At 41.5% G+C, this 18,692-nt stretch overlaps 2 protein-coding genes across 2 annotated transcripts in view; one reads left to right on the forward strand and one right to left on the reverse strand.

The window, feature by feature from the left end:
* Positions 1-956: 956 nt before the first annotated feature.
* LOC121656829 lies at positions 957-8,602 on the reverse strand. The gene is made up of 3 exons (XM_042011996.1): positions 8,528-8,602; positions 3,229-3,274; positions 957-2,918 (listed from the first exon to the last, which is right to left on the reverse strand). The coding sequence occupies exons 1-3, from the start codon at positions 8,589-8,591 to the stop codon at positions 1,322-1,324; spliced, it is 1,707 nt and encodes a 568-aa protein (XP_041867930.1). The 5' UTR covers positions 8,592-8,602; the 3' UTR covers positions 957-1,321.
* A 5,115-nt stretch (positions 8,603-13,717) lies between these two features.
* sema4ab (sema domain, immunoglobulin domain (Ig), transmembrane domain (TM) and short cytoplasmic domain, (semaphorin) 4Ab) overlaps positions 13,718-18,692 on the forward strand; it is a 55,452-nt gene continuing 50,477 nt past the window's right edge. The window contains exons 1-2 of the mRNA XM_042012261.1: positions 13,718-13,845; positions 16,171-16,399. Coding sequence (XP_041868195.1) covers positions 16,303-16,399 — 97 coding nt within the window. The 5' untranslated portion in view covers positions 13,718-13,845; positions 16,171-16,302. The remainder of the gene's footprint in view (positions 13,846-16,170; positions 16,400-18,692) is intronic.

Genomic DNA, 18,692 nt, shown 5'->3' on the forward strand with positions numbered 1-18,692 from the left:
TTTTAGAAGAGTATGAAGATTTAAGTCATCTACATCATTTAGTGTACATCTATCAAATGGGAGGAATAGTAATAGAAAGTTGAAACATTTCTAGCTTCTTTATTTTTTTAATGAAACCATTACACAAACCTGAGGCCTGTACTACACAGTGGGATACACTGGCCATCTCTCCATTTCCAGGGTTGACTTACCGAGACATTTGCTATCCTGATGAGCGGTACTACGAAGCTGGCTATCAACTCAGTTATTGAATCCAGGGTTTTCCAAATTTGATCAGAGTTGATTTGGAGCCATAACCAGACCTGCAAACTTCACGTGAATCTCGTAAATCCCGAGTAAGGACAAAGCCTTAAGAAAGCAGGAAACGTTGATGGAGATGGAAAGACAGCGGGTGTTCGACTGCCAGCATCCACAAGCGCTGCTGCAGCCAGAAGAACCAAGGCAGAGGAGGAGGCTCTGGCTAGGAGGCATGCGGCCAAACAACAAAAGCAAGCTTGTGAAACCTTTGTCCCAGCTAAGAAAAAAAGAAAGTGAGAATGACAAATGACAATGTCACCTTTTTTTCTCTAAGCAATTTGCAGGTCTGGTCATAACTGTTCCGGATTAGTCGGTCCATCTGAGCAGCCTACTTTACCTTGAAGGAGTAGACAACTTTTCTTTAAAAATATGAAGAATTTGAAAGACAATTCAGGCCAAAAGCAACACCGTTGAGCAACAGCCAGGAAGGAGTACTGGCAGAAAGTAGTCACAGGCCTCTGGACCAAGAACTTTCAGGTTAACTTCAGTGACTGAAAGTGTACCAAAAAAATCTCCATTTTTTCCTTTTTTTTTTTTTATTATTATTAATCTCAATTAAACCTCTTTTAATTTATCCATCTTTAGATTTACCAGAGAGCAGTTGGGAGATTTAAGGGCCTTGGTCAAGGGCCCATAGTGGTTCACTTCTGTTGGTGCACTAGGGACTTGAACCCAGACCTATTTATTTATTTATTTGTTGCCTCAAAGAAATATTTAGAAATGTTTTTTTTTTTTTTTTTTTTTTTTACTAAACAGGGACTAAACAGCTATGTAGCCTTAAGAAAACCACTTATCAGTGAGGATAATCAGAAAAAAACCCTAAATATACTGAATGAGCAGATTATTCCATCATCCCTGATGGTGTGGCCATATTCCAAGATGACTATGTCAGAATTCGTGGTGCTCAGATTGTGAAGGAGGTTAAGGGAGCACAATACACCATTTTCAGTGGACATCTAGAACTTCTGTTTTTGGTAAAACACCTGTGTCTCATCAGAGATGTATTATACTTAAATTGTGGATTTTAATTTTCAGGGAGCGAGGGAGCACATCCTCTCTTGAGTTTCTTTCCTTCAGGTGTACCTCGAAAAAATTCTATATAAGATGAAAACACATACTTATTCATGACTTTGATCCTCCCAAAGATATCCAGCTCTGTTTGCTCATTGTGACTGATGGCATTCATCATCTGCTTTGATTTAACGTACAGAGCATTTTCCTTTGCAATAAGCTGATCCAACCAAATTCGTCTTTTCTGCGGTGCCATCAGATAATTGCCAACAGTGCTGCCGTAGAACCCTCGTCCCACGTGTTCAAACCATGGCTGATCAGTTACCATTGGATGGTCATCTACAAAGGCTGAGCAGAGGGGGCTGTCATTTCCCCTTGACCGTCCAACTTCACAACCAATAACACTCATGAGGAAAAGTGAGAAGACTCTGAAATTTCGCACTGATGCTGAAAACACTGCTGCCATGAAGTAACGGCCCCATCGCTCACAGTTGTAGGTACACTGTTGGAACTGGAAGGTCTGGCGACAGAAATCATTGAATTTAGATGCTTTGAGGCCCTGCTGCAGCTCTTGCAGGGAGGATTCATCCTGCTGGTCATGGAAACTATGACGGAAATGTTCTATTTCTGCTTCGTTATCAGACCTCATGAATTTTCCCACCAGACTGACACTAAGATTTCTCTTCTGTACTTTATAAATACATTCGTTAAGAACATAGTAAAGATCTGATGCAACTTCCTCTCTGGCATTGTATCGTATCTCCATGAGCAGATTCTGTATGTTACTGATGTGCTTCAGCTCTGTGTGGCTTTCTTTGGTTACTTCTGGCTCTTGAAGCCAAACTTGTTTGAGTCCAACATGATCTGGGATATAATGAGGAGCACGTCTTTTTTCATTCTCCTCAAAGAATAAACTCCATGTAAGTCCCTCCAGGCAGTCAATAGAGGTGTACTTTTTACGCAACTCGAGTGGTACAAACATTTGAGGGTGGCTCGGCCACGCCAGTGTCTGAAGATACAAAATATGTCCTTTATAATTTGAAAGAAGAGGACCTGCACAGCCAAGCATCTGTTTAGTCATCAGGTCACCTCTCTGATTTAGATGAGCAACAACTCTGCTGCTGTGGTCATGTGACCTCCACACATTGTCACTTCCTGTTATTATTTGTCCGTCAGAGCTAACTGACAACAAAGTGTTGAACAAGTACAGTTTGGTTTCCAGACTGACAGAACGGAGAACTTGCAAGAGCCTCAACATGAAATTCTGGTCATTTCCAAGGTTGCAGCTGATAAGGTTGATGGTGCTTACATGTCCGATCATGATTTCATTTTTCAGGGTGGACACAAAAGTGGCCACTTCCTCTGGGCTGTATCCACCCAGATGGACCACACCTGTGGTGCTCTTACTTCCATGACCAACCAATGTGACATCATGATTTCTTGAAGAAAACTTCTGACTTCTACTCAGAACATGTAGTGCCTCATGATGATACCTCAGCAGAGTTGATGTAGTAGGGTGCCTCTCAAACAGGTAAGTAGCTGAGTTTATTACTGCAGCATCCTCCTCCATTATGACTATTGTTTGGTGTCCATATTTCTCATCAGCTTCCCTGAGAGTAACATAATGTAATGGAAACATAATTACGTCACCAATGTCATATAAATTATAGTGATTAAGTATCATCATAGTACTGATAACAGTGATCATGAGCCCATAAGAAAAATGAATGAAATATTTGATATTACTGTATTTTTATGTAGTGTAGATAGGTCCAACCAGGAATGGGAGTTGAGAATTAGCTCTGGCTTCAAACTCTGTTTGCATGGACTCAGGTACAAACTTTTGTGACTATGTACAAATGCAATGTCCCTATCAAATTAAAAAAAAAAAAAAAAAAATATTCATCAAATATGTCTTACCTGTTTCCTGGAACAGAGTTGAACAGAGTCCTCTGACCATCCCATTCTACAATAAATAAATAAATAAAATCTAAGTATTCATATCTGAACAAAGATAAAAGCAGGTTAACAATTCATGATTTTACAAGATGATTCTCCATCTCAGGCCTGTCTCCCTACATACATAAAGAGGAGAGTTTAAAATGTCTGTTTGGCTCGGCTCCAGGCGATGCAGACGTTTGTGGTAAGACTTAATGTATCACTTCCTGTTTACTTCACTTATTTTCTGTGCACCGCTAGCTCTTTTGCCTGTACATCGTAATTGACATTCTCCACTGCTTCTCTGACAGTTTAACACACTATCTGCTTTACTTTTTCTGGGATCTTTCGGTACAACACTAGATAATGTTGTTCCTCTAAAAAATAAGATAATCAGATCACTCAGGTTTGTTGGTTTAATTCACAGCTACAAGCCTTGTGATTGGAAAGAAAATGGTGTTTATCTGGTCTAGAAGAGTCTCAGTCTGGAAAGAAAGTTTAATAGTATATTAGAGAGCCCAGCGTAAGGCTAGAAAAACTCATTATTCATCTTTGATAGAGGAGGACAAGAAGAACTGCAGGTTTCTTTTCAGCACTGTAGCTGAGAGTCGTTGTACCATTCAGCCATGTATTTTTTTAACACGCAACTGTAATGACTTAATGAGTTTCTTCATAAACAAGATTGTTTTTATTAGAAAGAAAATCCACGATGTCCTTCCCACTATTGATGATGTCTCATCTACAGCAGCTTTAGAGACATTGTAATTTATGTTTGGACCATTTCTCTCCTGTACAGCTCTCTGAGTTAACCAGAATAACAACTTCATCTAAAAGTTGAATTTTAGACCCAAGTTGATCCAGACTGTTCAAGGAAAATTTCCCTTTATTAATACATCTGCATTGGATTTAGTCAACATATCTTTATGAGCAATTTTTAAAACTGCTGTAATCAAACCTTTACTTAAAAAAACAACTCTTGATCTAGGACTGTTAGCTAATTATAGACCTATATCCAACCTCCAATAAAATTCTTGAAAAAATAGTTTAAACTCAAATATGTTCCAATTTTAGCAGAAATAATCTGTTTTAAGAGTTTCAGTCAGGATTAAGAGCTAATAACAGCACAGAGACAGAACTGGTGAAAGTTTCCAATGATCTTCTCATGGCCTCAGATAAAGGGCTCCTGCACGTACTTATCTTGTTAGATCTCAGTACTGTTTTTGACACCATTGATCACAATATTCTGTAACAGAGGCTTGAACATGTTATTGGGATTAAAAGAACTGCATTAGGCTGGTTTAAGTCATAATTATCTGATAGATTTCTGAATGTTAGTGTAAATGATACGTCTTTCTCATGGAGTTCCTCAGAGTTCTGTACTTGGACTGATACATTTCATGTTATACATGCTTCACTTAGCTTCCCTTAGTTTATATCATTAGACATCATAGTATAAACTTTAATTGATATGCGGATGATAGTCAGCTAAATATATCCAAAAAGCCCGATGAAACTAATTAGTTTGTTAATTAGTACAAAGATGCCTTAAAGACATAAAGACCTCGACTGAATTTTCTCCTTCTAGATTCAGACAAGACTGAGGTTGTTGTCTTTGGACTTGAAAAACTCAGGAGAAGATTGTTTAGCTATGTAATTAACCTGGATGGCATTTATTTGGCTTCTAGTACTACAGTGAGGAACCTTGATGTTATTTTTGACCAGAATTTGTCCTTTGGCTTGAATATAAAACAGGCTTCTAGAATCGCTTTCTTCCACTTGCATAATGTTGCTAAAATTGTAATAATAATAGTAAACAATACACTTTTATTTTAAAAGAGGCCTTTCAAAACACCCAAGGACACTGTACAGAAGAACATTCAAACTGTTTAAAAACAATAAAAATAAAACAGAATGTCAAAGTGAAAGGTGAAAATTAAAAACTGAACATACAGATGGTGAGTGTGTGGCTACATGACGTAGGACTGTCTGAACAAGTGTGTTTTGAGTTGTGATTTGAAGAGAGGAAGAGAGTCTACGGTATGGATATCAGGGGGAAGAGAGTTCCAGAGGTGGGGAGCAGAGCGGCTGAATGCTCGGCTCCCCATAGTGATGAGGCGGGCAGGAGGAACAAGAAGCTGGAGAGAGGAGGAGGAAGAGGAGTGAACGGACCGGAATATAAAGGTGCAGGAGATCAGATATTTATGATGGGGCCAGTTTGTAGAGTGCTTTGAATCTATTTGTCACAACCTGTCCTGCCACTCTTCCACTTGCAGTTCCCTGATCCTCTACACCAGTGTCTGATCCAGTCATTTCAATTAAGACAACCAGTCACACCTGCCACCCATTATCTCACCAGCCTTTATCTATCTCAGCACCACAGTCATTCCCCGCAGGACCTTGACGTTGATCACTGCATGGACCCTGCTCATTTCCTGTTATCACCCCTTGGATCTCCAGCCAGCCCTCCCACTGCCTGCGTTCGTAAGATGACACATATTATCTACTGTGAACAAAGTTATGTTAACTTACCTTTGTCTCCTAGAGGTCCATCCATAACAGAAGGTCTGGCCAAAAACAGTATGAGTCGAGTAAGGAGGAAGAGGCATGAGTTTCTCAACGCTGGCCCATCTTTTTCTAGAGAGGCTGAGATGAGCTGCTGGCTGAACCAGATGATAGCCCTTCGGGAGGGTTTTCGGAGAACTCTAGCTTCCAAGCGTCCGACACCACAGCCACGGTCAACTCCGGCTCTACAGTGTCCAACGCCACAGCCAGGGTCAGCTCCTGTCCTGCAGCCTCCAATGCCTGCTCCCCGGTCTTCTCCGGCTTTAGAATGTCCAACACTGATGCCACGGTCTACTCCGGCTCGGGCTCCGTCGCCAAAGCAACGGTCTGTTTCGGCTCTGCAGCCTCTGACGCCTGCTCCCTGGGCCTACCTGGCTCTCCGACGTCCGACGCCGATGCCACGGTTTGCTCCGGCTCAGCCACCAACGCCAGCGCAACGGTCCAGTCCGGCGCTGCACTGTCCGATACCAGCTTCCAGGTCCCCGCAGCCTCTGGTGATTCCTGTCTCCAAGGAGGTCTCCGACCAGGACGCTCCTCTTCAGCCTCTGGTTCCTCTATGTCTGCCGGTTCCTGTCTGAGGAGATCTATGGCTACGACGCTCCTCTCCAGCCAGTGGCTCCAGTCTCCGAGGAGGTCTCTGAGTGGGATGCTCCTCTTCAGCCTTTGGTTCCTCCTTGTTTATTGGATTCTGGCCACGAGGGAGTCTCTGCGAGAGACGCTCCTCTACTGTGGTCCGTGCCATCTTATCCTGGGGAGAAGATGGCTCCTCTTCGTCCTCTGGCACCTGGGCTCGCTATGAGGTGGACGTTACTGAGCTTCCCAGAGCTCCCGTCCGTACAGCCGCCCAGTTGCCCGTCAGAGACTTTGCTCCTGTCTGTGCGACCTCCAGTTCCAGTCAGTGCGCCTCCCTGAGCTCCAGTTCCAGACAGCGTGCCTCCCTGCGCTCCAGCCCCAGTCGGAGGCCTCCCTGCGCTCCAGTTCCAGTCAGCGCGCCTCCCTGCGCTCCAGTTCTAGTTAGCGCGCCTCCCTGCGCTCCAGCCCCAGTCAGCGCGCCCCCCTGCGCACCAGTTACAGTCAGCGCGTCTCCCTGCGCTCCAGTTAGTCAGCGTGCATCTCAGAGATTCAGCTGCATCTGTCTATGTCCTTGTCAGAGACTTCGTACCTGTCTGTGCGACTTCCCACTCACCATCCGAAGATCCAACCCCAGTCATCATGCCTCCAGTGGATCCAGCTACTGTCAGCACATCCTACTAAGATCCAGCTTCAGGTTGTGCTGTTCTCTGGCAGTTCGCCAGTGTCACAGTCTGCTCGAACTCCTGGTCGCCCTCCAGGAACTCTGTTCCAGTCTGTGCAGCCTCTCGGTCATCCTCCAGAACCTATTCTAATGTCTGCTTGTTCTCCAGAGCTCCAGTCAATGCTCTCATCAGTGTGCATCCCTGAGTCCCAGCTCCACTCTGTGCGTCTGCCTGAGCTCCAGTTCCAACTCGTGCAGCCTTCTGACCGTCTGAGTGATCCAGCCTGCTTGTCGTCCGGGTCTGCCTCCAGAGCTCCGGTCCAAGCCTGCCCGTCCATCTGAGTTCCGGTTCTGGTCTACTCGTCCTCCAGATCGTCCACCCAAGATTCGGTTCTGGTCTACTCGTCTTCAGGATTGTCCTCCCAAGATTCAACCCTGGTCTGCTTGCCCTCCGGGTCGTCCTCCCGAGATCCGGTCCAGATCTGTTCATCTTTCGGGTCGTCCTCCCAAGATCCGGCCCTGGCCTGTGTGTCCTCCGTGTCGTCCTCCCAGGATCCGGTCCTGGTCTGCTCGTCCTCCGGATCATCCTCCCGAGATCCAGCCCTGGTCTGATCACCATTCTGAATGGCCGCCTGTGTCCCGTTTGTGGTTGTCTCCCCCTTTTGGTCATCCGCCAGAGGTCCAGCTTCTGTTGTTGCAGCCTTCTGGCTGTCCTCCTATGCTGTCTGGAATCCGGTCCTTGGATGGGGGGGTGGGGTACTGTCACAACCTGTCCTGCCAGGCAGGCAGCTGGAGAGAGGAGTGAAGTGAACGGACCGGAGTATAAAGGCGCAGGAGATCAGATCAGGCTCTACAGCGTCCGACGCCACAGCCATGGTCAGCTCCAGTCCTGCAGCCTCCCATGCCTGGCCCCCAGTCCTGTCCTACTTCGCAGCCTCCGATGCCTGCTCCCTGTCTTCTCCACACCGATGCCACGGTCTACTCCGGCTCAGTCTCTGACGCCAAAGCAACGGTCTGTTCTAACATGCCTGAATAAAATCAAATGGATCCAACAGCTTCTTGTCAACTTCTTCACAATAACCCATTACTTTCAGTCAGGTGTGTTAGATCAGGGAAACAATGAAAACCCACAGGATACCGGCCCTCGAGGACCAGAGTTTGACACCTGTGGTCTACAGGTTTGCTGTTTCTTGCTGGGTCAAATGCTCTAAAATAGTTTTAAATATTCTCATTTGGAGTGAAAATAAAATTATTGGTGTCAGCTGATTTTAATGAATTGTTGCATCATGTTTAGTGTAAAAATCAGTGTAGAAAACATATGGATAGAATAGTAGCATAGCAGTTGTCAGTTTAGCAGTTTGTGATAAAAATGTCTCAGAAACTTTGTCACAAACCTAAAAGGTCACACAAAGAGACAGATATCACAGGAGCATGTCAGTGTTTAAATAATGTTATTCTTTAGTAAATTATATATAATGATCCTACCGGCATTTATTCTTGCTGAAAAATACAGCTGAACAATGAAAACAGAAAATCCACAAAGCTTCATCGTAGCTCTGATGTTCTGTCCGGAGCAGCTTGACTGAAAATCGTCATGGATTCAACAGGCAGAGAAGCTTCAGGTCCTATCTCAGCCCTCATTTGGTTAGATAGTAATGTAAATGATCAGATAACTGTTCAACAGTTAAAAATTTAATGCGAGCAGGCTGTGAACGTATTATCACCCTGACTGCTGCAGTAAAAGTCTGTTTTCATCTTTAACTGTGTTAACATGTTCTTTCTGTTTTCTGTAGATCCTCATTCAAGGTTTGGCTGATCAGGCAACTCACAAAAAGAAATTCATCTCTCCAAATGACAATGACTAATGTGATTTAATCAATTGCACTTCACACAGAGATGGACTCATCTTAAATGACCAGAACTTATAAACCAATCTGACCACGTAAAGGTGCATATTATTACAAGTTATAGTAAAGGATTAACTAAGAGGACTAACCAAGTTAGGGCTTAGGATGGCTCAGATGGTTTTAGTTCTGTATTTGTATTTGCTATCACCCAAATTGACTTGCAAATTGAGCTGAACCAGCATTAAACAGCTGTCAGTGTCAGAGCAGGCCATCCATCAACTGGAAGGTTGGCAGTTCAAATCTCCCTTCATCCTAGTCCATTGGTACGCAAGTTCTGTCCTAAAGAGCCACAGTCCTGCAGGTTTCAGATGTTTCCCTGCTCCAACACACATGATTCAAATTAAATTGACGGGACAGGTTATTGAGTTCTGCTCAGTGACTCACTAATTTAAATCAGGTGTGTTGGAGCAGGGAAACATCTGAAACATGCAGGACTGTGGCTTTCTAGGACTGAACTTGCCTGCCCCTATCCTACTCAATCAGGGTTAGATATTAGAGTTGCATTTCACCCCACTCGCGTCCAGTTTTAGCATCACTGGTGTATGAATGGTTGATGGTGGTCACAGAGGTCATTGGAGAAGATTGGCTGTTCATCAGTCTGCTCCAAGACAGCTCTGGCTAGCTTACTACCACCAGTTTACCATCACCAGCTTGGTATTACCAGCTTACAACTTCCAGTTTACCACCAGTTTACCACCAGTTTACAAACACCAGTTTACCAGCACTAGTTTACCACCACCAGTCCTACCATTCCTGTCCAGGAGCCCCCTCCTGTCTTTGATGAATTGGTTGTTAATCCAGACATAGATTAAACTGTTAATGAATGGCTGATACCTTGACATTCTGAAACGTGTTGTTTTTCTTGCCCAGTCACCATGACGTGGTCATATCCAGCATCATACTTCTCTTATAATATGCAAGCTCAATGTCATTTATGTAAGCAGCTTCATGTTTGACACTAGGAGGCACACAGCCTGTTACCACATGGCTGTTTTCAGGTCACTGCTAATCCTCTGCAAGCTTCTTTTCTCCTCATTAGCCTTCTTACCCACTCCTTTCATTGCTGTGCACTCTAAAATTATTCAGTGGTTTGTTCATTATAACAGATTAATTCACCACAGTTTGGGCCTAAGCTTGGAACGTTTAAAAAATTTCTTCTTTGTGTGGCATGACAGATGGATTTTTCAACTTTAAGAAGCTGGACAGAAATTAAGTAGAGGGGACTTTAAGAATAGCCAAGAATGCACTGTCTCAACAATTCTGTGTGAGCCGAACACTGACGGAGCGCTGCACAGTATGGTTTTTCCTGTTCCACAGCTACAGCTGGTTTGTATGTGGAGAACGCTGAAAGGGTGAAAAGGACCTATAGCGGGAGACTGTGAACTCCAGGAAAACAAGATAACCCATAAGGTACATGCTCAGATTATAGCGAAGTGCATTAAACACTTCCATACAACCTGCTAATGTGTCTTTAGAAACACTTTTTCTGTTTGATTGAATTAAGGATATTGAACCAACGTCCAGTTGTCATTTTAGGACATTTTGAAAATGTAGATCTTCCAGACGTGCTTTTTAGATGATGTTTTTCAGCTGAGCTCATCTTTGTTGTTGGTGAGACGATGCTGTATAAATGCTACATTATGATCAAGAAGAGGAATACTCAGTTCTGCAGGTTTTCAATGTTTCCCTGCTCCAACACACATGATTCAAATTAAATGAGTCCAACAGCCTATGATGTTTGGCACAATGACTGATTAATTTGAGTCTGTTGTGTTAGAGCAGGGAAACACTGAAAACCTGTAGGACTGCAGCAAATGGCATCACATACTAGTGTGACTAGGTTAATTTTGTCAATTCTAATTATAGGATAGAATAATAATTCTTATGATCAGATGAGAAAGTGGGTCAGGCAGATGGGGTTTGCTTTAAGGGCTGCAAACTATGCTACATGAGCTAAACACTGCAGCCACAGGAGCGTTCAGCAACAACAAAACCAGTTATTTTTCTTGTCTTTAAGTCTAGTCTTTTTGCTCCTGAAGCAACATTTCACAGGGTTTAGTAACCGTGCTGTTCTGGTCTGTTGCCTCTGCTATCGGTGAAAACTGACAGAAACAGCTGCTAAACTTTTCACTTTAACACCAAGGTCAGATGCCGGAGGAGAGGTGATTTCTCCAGGGTAAAGCTGCAGCTAGCTTCAGGCTTCATCTTTCTTCACTTTACCCAGCAGTGACGAAGCAGACACAGGACTCTGCTGGAACTAAGAGCTGTGTGGTGTTTATTGCTAAAGCTGGTGCAAAACATTCACCGCTACACAGGAAGTTTCTCACAGCCACTTTCTTTACTCTGACATTCTGCTCTGTTTGGTATGTTCATATTAGGGCTGGACAAGTTTACACGTTTTTATCATGTTAATGCATTAATTAATTAACACTGATAATTTTATTTTATTGTGCATTAACATTTTTTTTCTTTTGTTTTTTTTGCTGGATAATCTGGATAAATCTGGATAATGAAGCAGTGAAGGTGCATGGATGGAAGTTATTGTGCATATTGTGAATATTTCTCTCTCCTCACCATCTAGATCAGGGGTAGCCAATGTCGGTCCTCGGGGGCACCAATCCGGCAGGTTTTCCAGATTTCCGTGCTCCAACACACCTGACTTAAACTAACAAGTCATTGTGGAGATCCTTATAGGCTGTTGGATCCATTTAATTTGAGTCAGGTGTGCTGGAGCAGGGAAATCTGGAAAACCTGCCGGATTGGTGCCCTCGAGGACCAACGTTGGCTACCCCTGATCTAGAAGCTGTGAGATTCTCATCCTGCTTTCTGTCTGTTCACCTGATGCTGATATTCATCACATATTGTTCCTTCTGTGTTTAGAAGGAAGCAGCTTCACAGCTTTAAATTCATCCTGCTGACTTTTCACCTTTTAGTTAGTAAATCCTGAACATTTCATCCTTCTTTCTATGTGGTTTTATATATGAAGAAATATTTTAACTGTTGCTGTTTAAAGAGAAAACTGCTGCTAAACCTGTTTATGTGTTTAGTGCAGGGGTCTGCAGCCTTTAGTAATTTTTCCCTCAGCCAGCTAAATAAAACTTGTTTAGAGACACTGATGTTCTGAGACTTCTTGAGCAAAGACAACTTAAAATTTTTGATAAATATCTACAATAGGAAATATGTTGTCATTTTTTAAGAAACATGTTTTATTTCTATTTTTAGGTTTAAGAATAAAGAAAAACATAAATCTTAAAAAGAGGATAGACAGGCATTCTTCTCTCGAATGTAGGTATTTGTGAAAAATTATGGATTTTTTTTTTTCTTAAAGCCCATAGTTTACAACCTGCTGTCACAAAAAATAGATTAAATATATATATATTACTGGTACTTTTAGTGTCATTATGTTGTGGAAATTCAATGCAATTGCTCCATGAAAAAAAAAGAAAAATTGTTAAAAGTCTGCATTTGTTATTTGTTATTGTTATTGTATCTATATTTAAAAACATTAGTTAGTTATTTAGCATTTTTAGCCATTTACTAAGAGCCATTGTGGAAGGTCCAGAGGGCCACTTGCAGCTCCAGCGCCACTGCTTGCAGACCCTTGGTTTAGTATTTGCAAACCAAAATATACTGCATTTTCTTCATATAGCAGTAGGCCTTCTTTTAAAGGAAACAGACATTTTGTACGAAATAATGTGATTAATCGTGATTAATTGCATCATTTCATGCAATTAGTCGTGATTAAAAATTTGAATCTTTGCCAGCACTAGTTCATACGTAATGTTCATATGTCTTGGTTAGGTCATATTTTTAAATGAGAAATTGATCCACAAAGATTTTAACTGAAAAAACAAAGGTTAAAAAAAGAATAATTTTTAACAGTTTAAAAACAACCTACATTTGTTCAAACACGTTTCCAGCTGAAATGAAGATTTGTGAAGTCTGACTGTTTGAATTTTATTATGTTGTTCTGTTTGTTTTGTTTTGGTTTTTCCTCTTCTTCTTTTTCTTTAGAATGACCCCAAATTCAGGCAAGATCAAACATAAATTATCTGATTTTAACACAACAACCTGATTCAATATTTTCTAACTGGAATCCATATTATTTATAATCATATGTTGTTTTATTTATAATGGAATATATTTTAGTCTGTTTTATATAACATATGTGTATTTCATCAACAGTAACAGCTGGCTTAGCAAAGTCCACCAGTCCACCAACACATAGGGGACAAACAACCATTCACACTCGCACACACTCCTAGAGAGAATTTAGAGTCATCAATTAACCTAACATCATGTCTTTGGACGGTGGGAGGACCTGGAGAGAACCCACACATAGCACGGCCCTAATTATTAATAATATTATTATTATTGTTGTTGTTGTTGTTATTATTATTATTATCTTTTATTTAATTTTTTTCCTCTCAGAATAATAGGGTGGGGCCTGAGCGCAAGTAGAGCTCAGTGTCTAGCGACGCCCCTGTCTTTGCCCCAGTAAAGAACCCACGTGAAAAGTTGAGTGTAGCTCCACGTCCATTTGCTTCGTCCCCATGGGGTCGTTTTCTTATAGATCAACTCTAAAGATATAGCATGTTTTACTGTTTCGTTGAGACAACAGCATCATGTAACCCTGGTGTTCTTGTTTGTTAACGCGTGGCTGACGATTTGTGTCAAACAGCTCTTCTCTCTGTGCGCTTTGCTCACCTGCATTTTAGAACAACCTCCAAACATTTAGCCGGCCCGCGATCAATTTCCGGGTCACAGGCGAGAGGACGCGAGGAGGTGCAAGTCAGACAAAAGCTTCGGAGACGAGTAAAGCAAATGCCGTCTGGCTCTGGTGTCACCGCCATCGGTACTAAGACAAACAAACTGTAAAACGTGAACATCAGTTGGGTGAGTGCTCGCAGACTTTAACATTTATAAAATGACGGTTCAGCGCGGCTTGGTCGTATGTTGTAAAACAGATGCGCCTCCGTTTCTAAACTGTGCTATCGGATTGTAAGAGCATCTGAGATGATGAAGATGGTTAAAGCAGCTGGCTGGGAATCTGAATGTGCGTTACTCTGCATCTGCGTGGGAAAACAAGTAGAAACACGCACATACCCTATGTTGGATGGACAGTCATAAACCAGCCATTTATCCAGATTAAAACAGCTATTTTCTGTTGAAAACTCTCTTGCTAGACAGACAGACGGTCTGGTCTCTGCCAAAATGAAAAGTTAAACAGTTTAACTAGACGAATTGTAACCTTGATGCAAGTAAAATAAATTTACAGACAATAGATTGACAAAAGATAAATCTAGGATCGTACTGTTTATGAATGCCTGAATTTGATTGTTGTCCATCACTTCATGGCTGCGGCCGCAATGAAAGCCCGAGACAAATTTCCCAGGGGGACAACAGAGTCAATCTTGGAGAGAATGAAATTGTTTGTTAACATACAACACCATTTCTGGACGTCTCATCTGTGACAACAGGAAGTTGAGACTGTTTTCTTCAGTCTATCCAGCAAACAGTTAAACTGGTACACTTGTCTGAGGTTGTCATGTTCGTTTGAATTCAGTTTTATTTGTATAGCGGCAATTCACAACAAAGTCATCTCAAGGTACTTTATAGACATAATCAATTCAAGCCAATTCATTGTGATCCGGTTAAAATAATTCATTATATTATCCACATTAGTCCAGTTCATAATAAATGTTTTCATATAAACCAATTAATAAAAATAATTACCTAGCTAAGGAAACCACTGGATTGCAGCAACTCTTCTCTTTGATTCAGTTCTCCGTCTTGAGCTGCACAAGAAAACAGTGGAGAGGAAAACGACATCATAACCAGGAAGGAAAACTTCCATCAGAACCAGGAAAGACACCCATCTTCCTGGACCATTTAGGGGTGGGGAGGACGGAAAGATGGGTCAACAAGCAGCATAACTCTAGGGCAGGGTTTCTCAATCCTGGTACTCTGGTTTGATTGCCCTGCATATTATAATTCTTTCCAACTCCAGCAGACCTGATTCAGATTCATTGAACTGCTTGTCAAGTTCTTTGCAAGCCTACTAATGAGCCTTTCATCTGTAACATGCAGAGAAGTGGTCCCAGAGGACCAGGATTGAAACTCTGCTCTACCTGCTGGGAAAGAAGAGGAGAAACACACATTTGTCATAACAATGTCAGATACTCCTACATGGAGAGTAAAGAGAGCAAAGAGGAGCCCAGAGCATCATGGGACGCCCCCCAGCAGCCTCGACCTTAAGCAGCAGATAATGGATGAAATGAATAAATGTCATTAAGCCAGCCCTAACTATAAATTTTATCAATAAGGAAGGTTTGAAGCCTGGATGAAGATATTCTTGAATCACATTTTTCAGCAACAATATCATCAGCATGATAATCAAATAAACAAAAGATGTTTTCTTTACATTTCTATGCATATTTGTAAGATTAAAACTGTTGATACAATGTGATAAAATCATTTAGAAAATAAATTGCACACCTTTCGTCAGATTAAATTCACACTGTAAAGAAGAAAAATACAGCTTGGCAGTGGTGGCTGAAGACAATGTGGAGTCCTAGGTGAACCTCAACTTAAAAGTTTTTTTTACCCCAAATTCCAGCAGCAACTTAATAGTCAGTGTTTGTCCCTTCATCAGGTTTTTGTATTGAACTGACACACTTTAGAATCACATTTAAAATATTAAATATAATTTCTGTAAATGCTCTCAGTTCAGTTTGATCATATGAATTACTTTTATTTAAAGTGCAATTATGATAATTTACTGGATTATAATGCTACTGACCTCAGCACACACAACAAAATCAATAGTTTAGTAATTACTTAAAATCTGAATGATGAAAAATATTGCCTTATCATTTATTTAATATGGACCACATTCATTTCCTCTGTAGGAATAATCACCTTGTTTGGGGGGCTCTAAACCTTTTTTACACTGGGGCCCATTCACATAGTAACACTTGGTTTATTGATCTCACTTTCATTTGTGTTCAATAACTAAACCAAATCCACTTGTTATTTAACAGCTAGAACCTTGTAAAATATGACCAGATGAAAATAATATGACAAACTGTAACTGTCACACATGAATTGAACCATGTTCCTCCATCAGGCTTGTTTCACATGTCGACAGGTAACAAAAACAATGGAATAGACTATGATTTAGAATTACCAGTAACGTGTGATTTTGTGTGTCTGATACAGATCATGTGACTCCAGCTACCATCCACACCCCCCCACTCCTCCCCAAGAAGTCAGTGATATTCCAGGTCAACTTCAGACCCAGTGGTTGCCCTCTGACCGTTGCTGTGGTCAGACACCTTCACCCACGCTCAGATGGGAAATCCCAGTCTACTGAGTTTCACAGTGGCCCTGCTTGGTTTGCTGAGCCCATGTCTGACAAAACTGACTCCGAGAGTCTCTTTCCCCATGGGTGAGTTAACGGTTATTCTCTGTTCAATAAATAAACCTAATGATGTGACATCTGAACAGAGATGGAAGACAACAAAATATTGTGTAAGTCCAGATAAAATTGCTGTATAAATCTTAAATGATGTAGAGATTATGAAGACCGTGTGGAAATGGCTTTTACCACAGCTGGTTCAGTAGTCACTGGCTTAAGGAAAAACACTGTCTTTACCTTCTCTCATAAAAAAAAAAGTTAATTTTCAAGTCACTTGATCCAGGTTTCAAACCTGCAGCCTCCATGGCTTTACAGATCCACTTCTTTAGATGTAATTCCTGTCTCTTCCGTGTGCAGCAGTCATTTAGAGTGACCAAACGTCCTCTTTTATTGAACATGCCCTCTTTTGGAGACTTAAATGCTCCAGTAGGATTTCAAAATGGGCAGTGATTTCATGCAAAACTGCGGAGAAAGTCTGAGTGGCTCTCTTTCCTTACCCCCTGTTACAGCTGTGCAGCGCCCTCTGCTGCCATTTGCAGCTGTTTTAGTGAATGGTTTGGGCCACACCGGGTGTATGTTATAAGCATCCCAGATGCACCTTGTTGTGGCTCTCTGCAAAACTTACATATTAAGTCTATTTTTGAGAGAGCACGCACCCAGAATGCATCAAACTCAGCAGTTCAGATAGAAGCAGACAGGAAATCAGACACTTTTCCCAGTAAAAGGGTTCAAAACATCAATAAAGATGAGCCACAGACAAGGTAGGCTACACATTTACATTAAAAATCATGTGACAGCTACATTCAGCTGTGAAGTCACTTTTACAACCCTAATCACAGACTAATATTTCATTAATGACTGAAATGCTAAAACAAAAAACACAGAACAGAAAACAGTCCAACTTGTGAAATGTCCTGAAGGAAAGACTGTTTACAGAGTGGGGTTCTACTTATTATTAAAGTCCAGACTTTAGATAACTTCTTAATAAAACATACAAAGAATGTTGGATCCATCTTAAGCCATAATACAACTCAGAAATTACTACAATGACGGTACATTCCATCCGTGATGGACATGAACTTCTCAGCATAACGCAGAGTATTTCCACCTTCACCTACCCAGGACAGTTTAAAAAAAACAGAATTTCTGTTTGATTTTCAGCTGGATGAAGCCGAATATTGTCTCACAAGGTTGGAGTGTAATCACCTGTGCGTGCATGCACTTGTCTGTGTATGTGATATTGGGGCCCACCCAGTATGTTTAATCCAGAAATCATGTAGAGAGAAATAATATGCTGTACTGTAAATCAGGTCAATAACAGCAGACTATTTAGTTTTTACTACAAGGACAAATTATACATCTGTAATAGAGGAAACTTCAGATTTATGGCCACAAGTTGCATCTTGCAGTTGGTAAATTAAGCTATTCATATTTCAACTTTCCCTTATTGTTAGAATATAGAGCAGTTCATATTCTGATGTAATCTTATGTAATAATCCTCCCATCTCATGTTTGAAATGTTGTTCTGTAGGAACACTGAAGAGAAGTTGGAATTTAAAAGATGAAATCACAAACCAAATTGCAATTAGAATTTTTATTTATTTATTTATTTTTTTCTCTTTTTTGCCCAAATCGTTTAAACCTATGTCTCAAGCTATTTCAACTTCCTCTGATCAGCCTAGTGGTTGGAAATGAATCCTAAAAGTAAGAAGATGTTTTTCCTTATAGAGATGAAGGCTTCAGGTTGTGACTCACTTTGCTACCTGGTTTCATTTCTAGTCTCCGTTCCACAGACTGGAATTGGTGGTTCATTTCATGTGAGCTGGTGTTACAATAAACATGAATGTTATGAAGTTATGTATCCATCCATTCATCCATCCATTGTCTGATGCTCATGACACCAAAAATGGTGTCCTGCCACAGAAACTTGAGATCCCTCAGACCTACACAGCACAGATGAGGTTTACTCTACCCTCCCTTCCCACTCAGACTTCTCCTTACTGTCTGTTAATGAGGCTACAGAAACACTCTGCTCCTCTCTCGCCTCCTCTTTGGACAAACTCTGTCCTCTGGTGTCAAAACCAGCCAGACAAAACCCTCCCAGTCCATGGCTCACAGAGGTTCTAAGGGAGCACAGAGCCGGACTCAGGGCTGCAGAAAGAAAGTGGTGCAAACCAAAAGAGCACACTGGCTTGTCTGAGTACCAGCAAAAACCTGAAATTTTCACATCCAGCCTAAAGGCGGCCAAAAAAACCTTTTATCAGAACAAGATCCGCAATGCTCCCAACACACGACATGTTCATGGTGTTTAACTCTCTTCTAT

Source organism: Melanotaenia boesemani, chromosome 17 (genome assembly GCF_017639745.1).
Source record: "Melanotaenia boesemani isolate fMelBoe1 chromosome 17, fMelBoe1.pri, whole genome shotgun sequence".
NCBI classification, from domain to species: Eukaryota; Metazoa; Chordata; class Actinopteri; order Atheriniformes; family Melanotaeniidae; genus Melanotaenia; species Melanotaenia boesemani.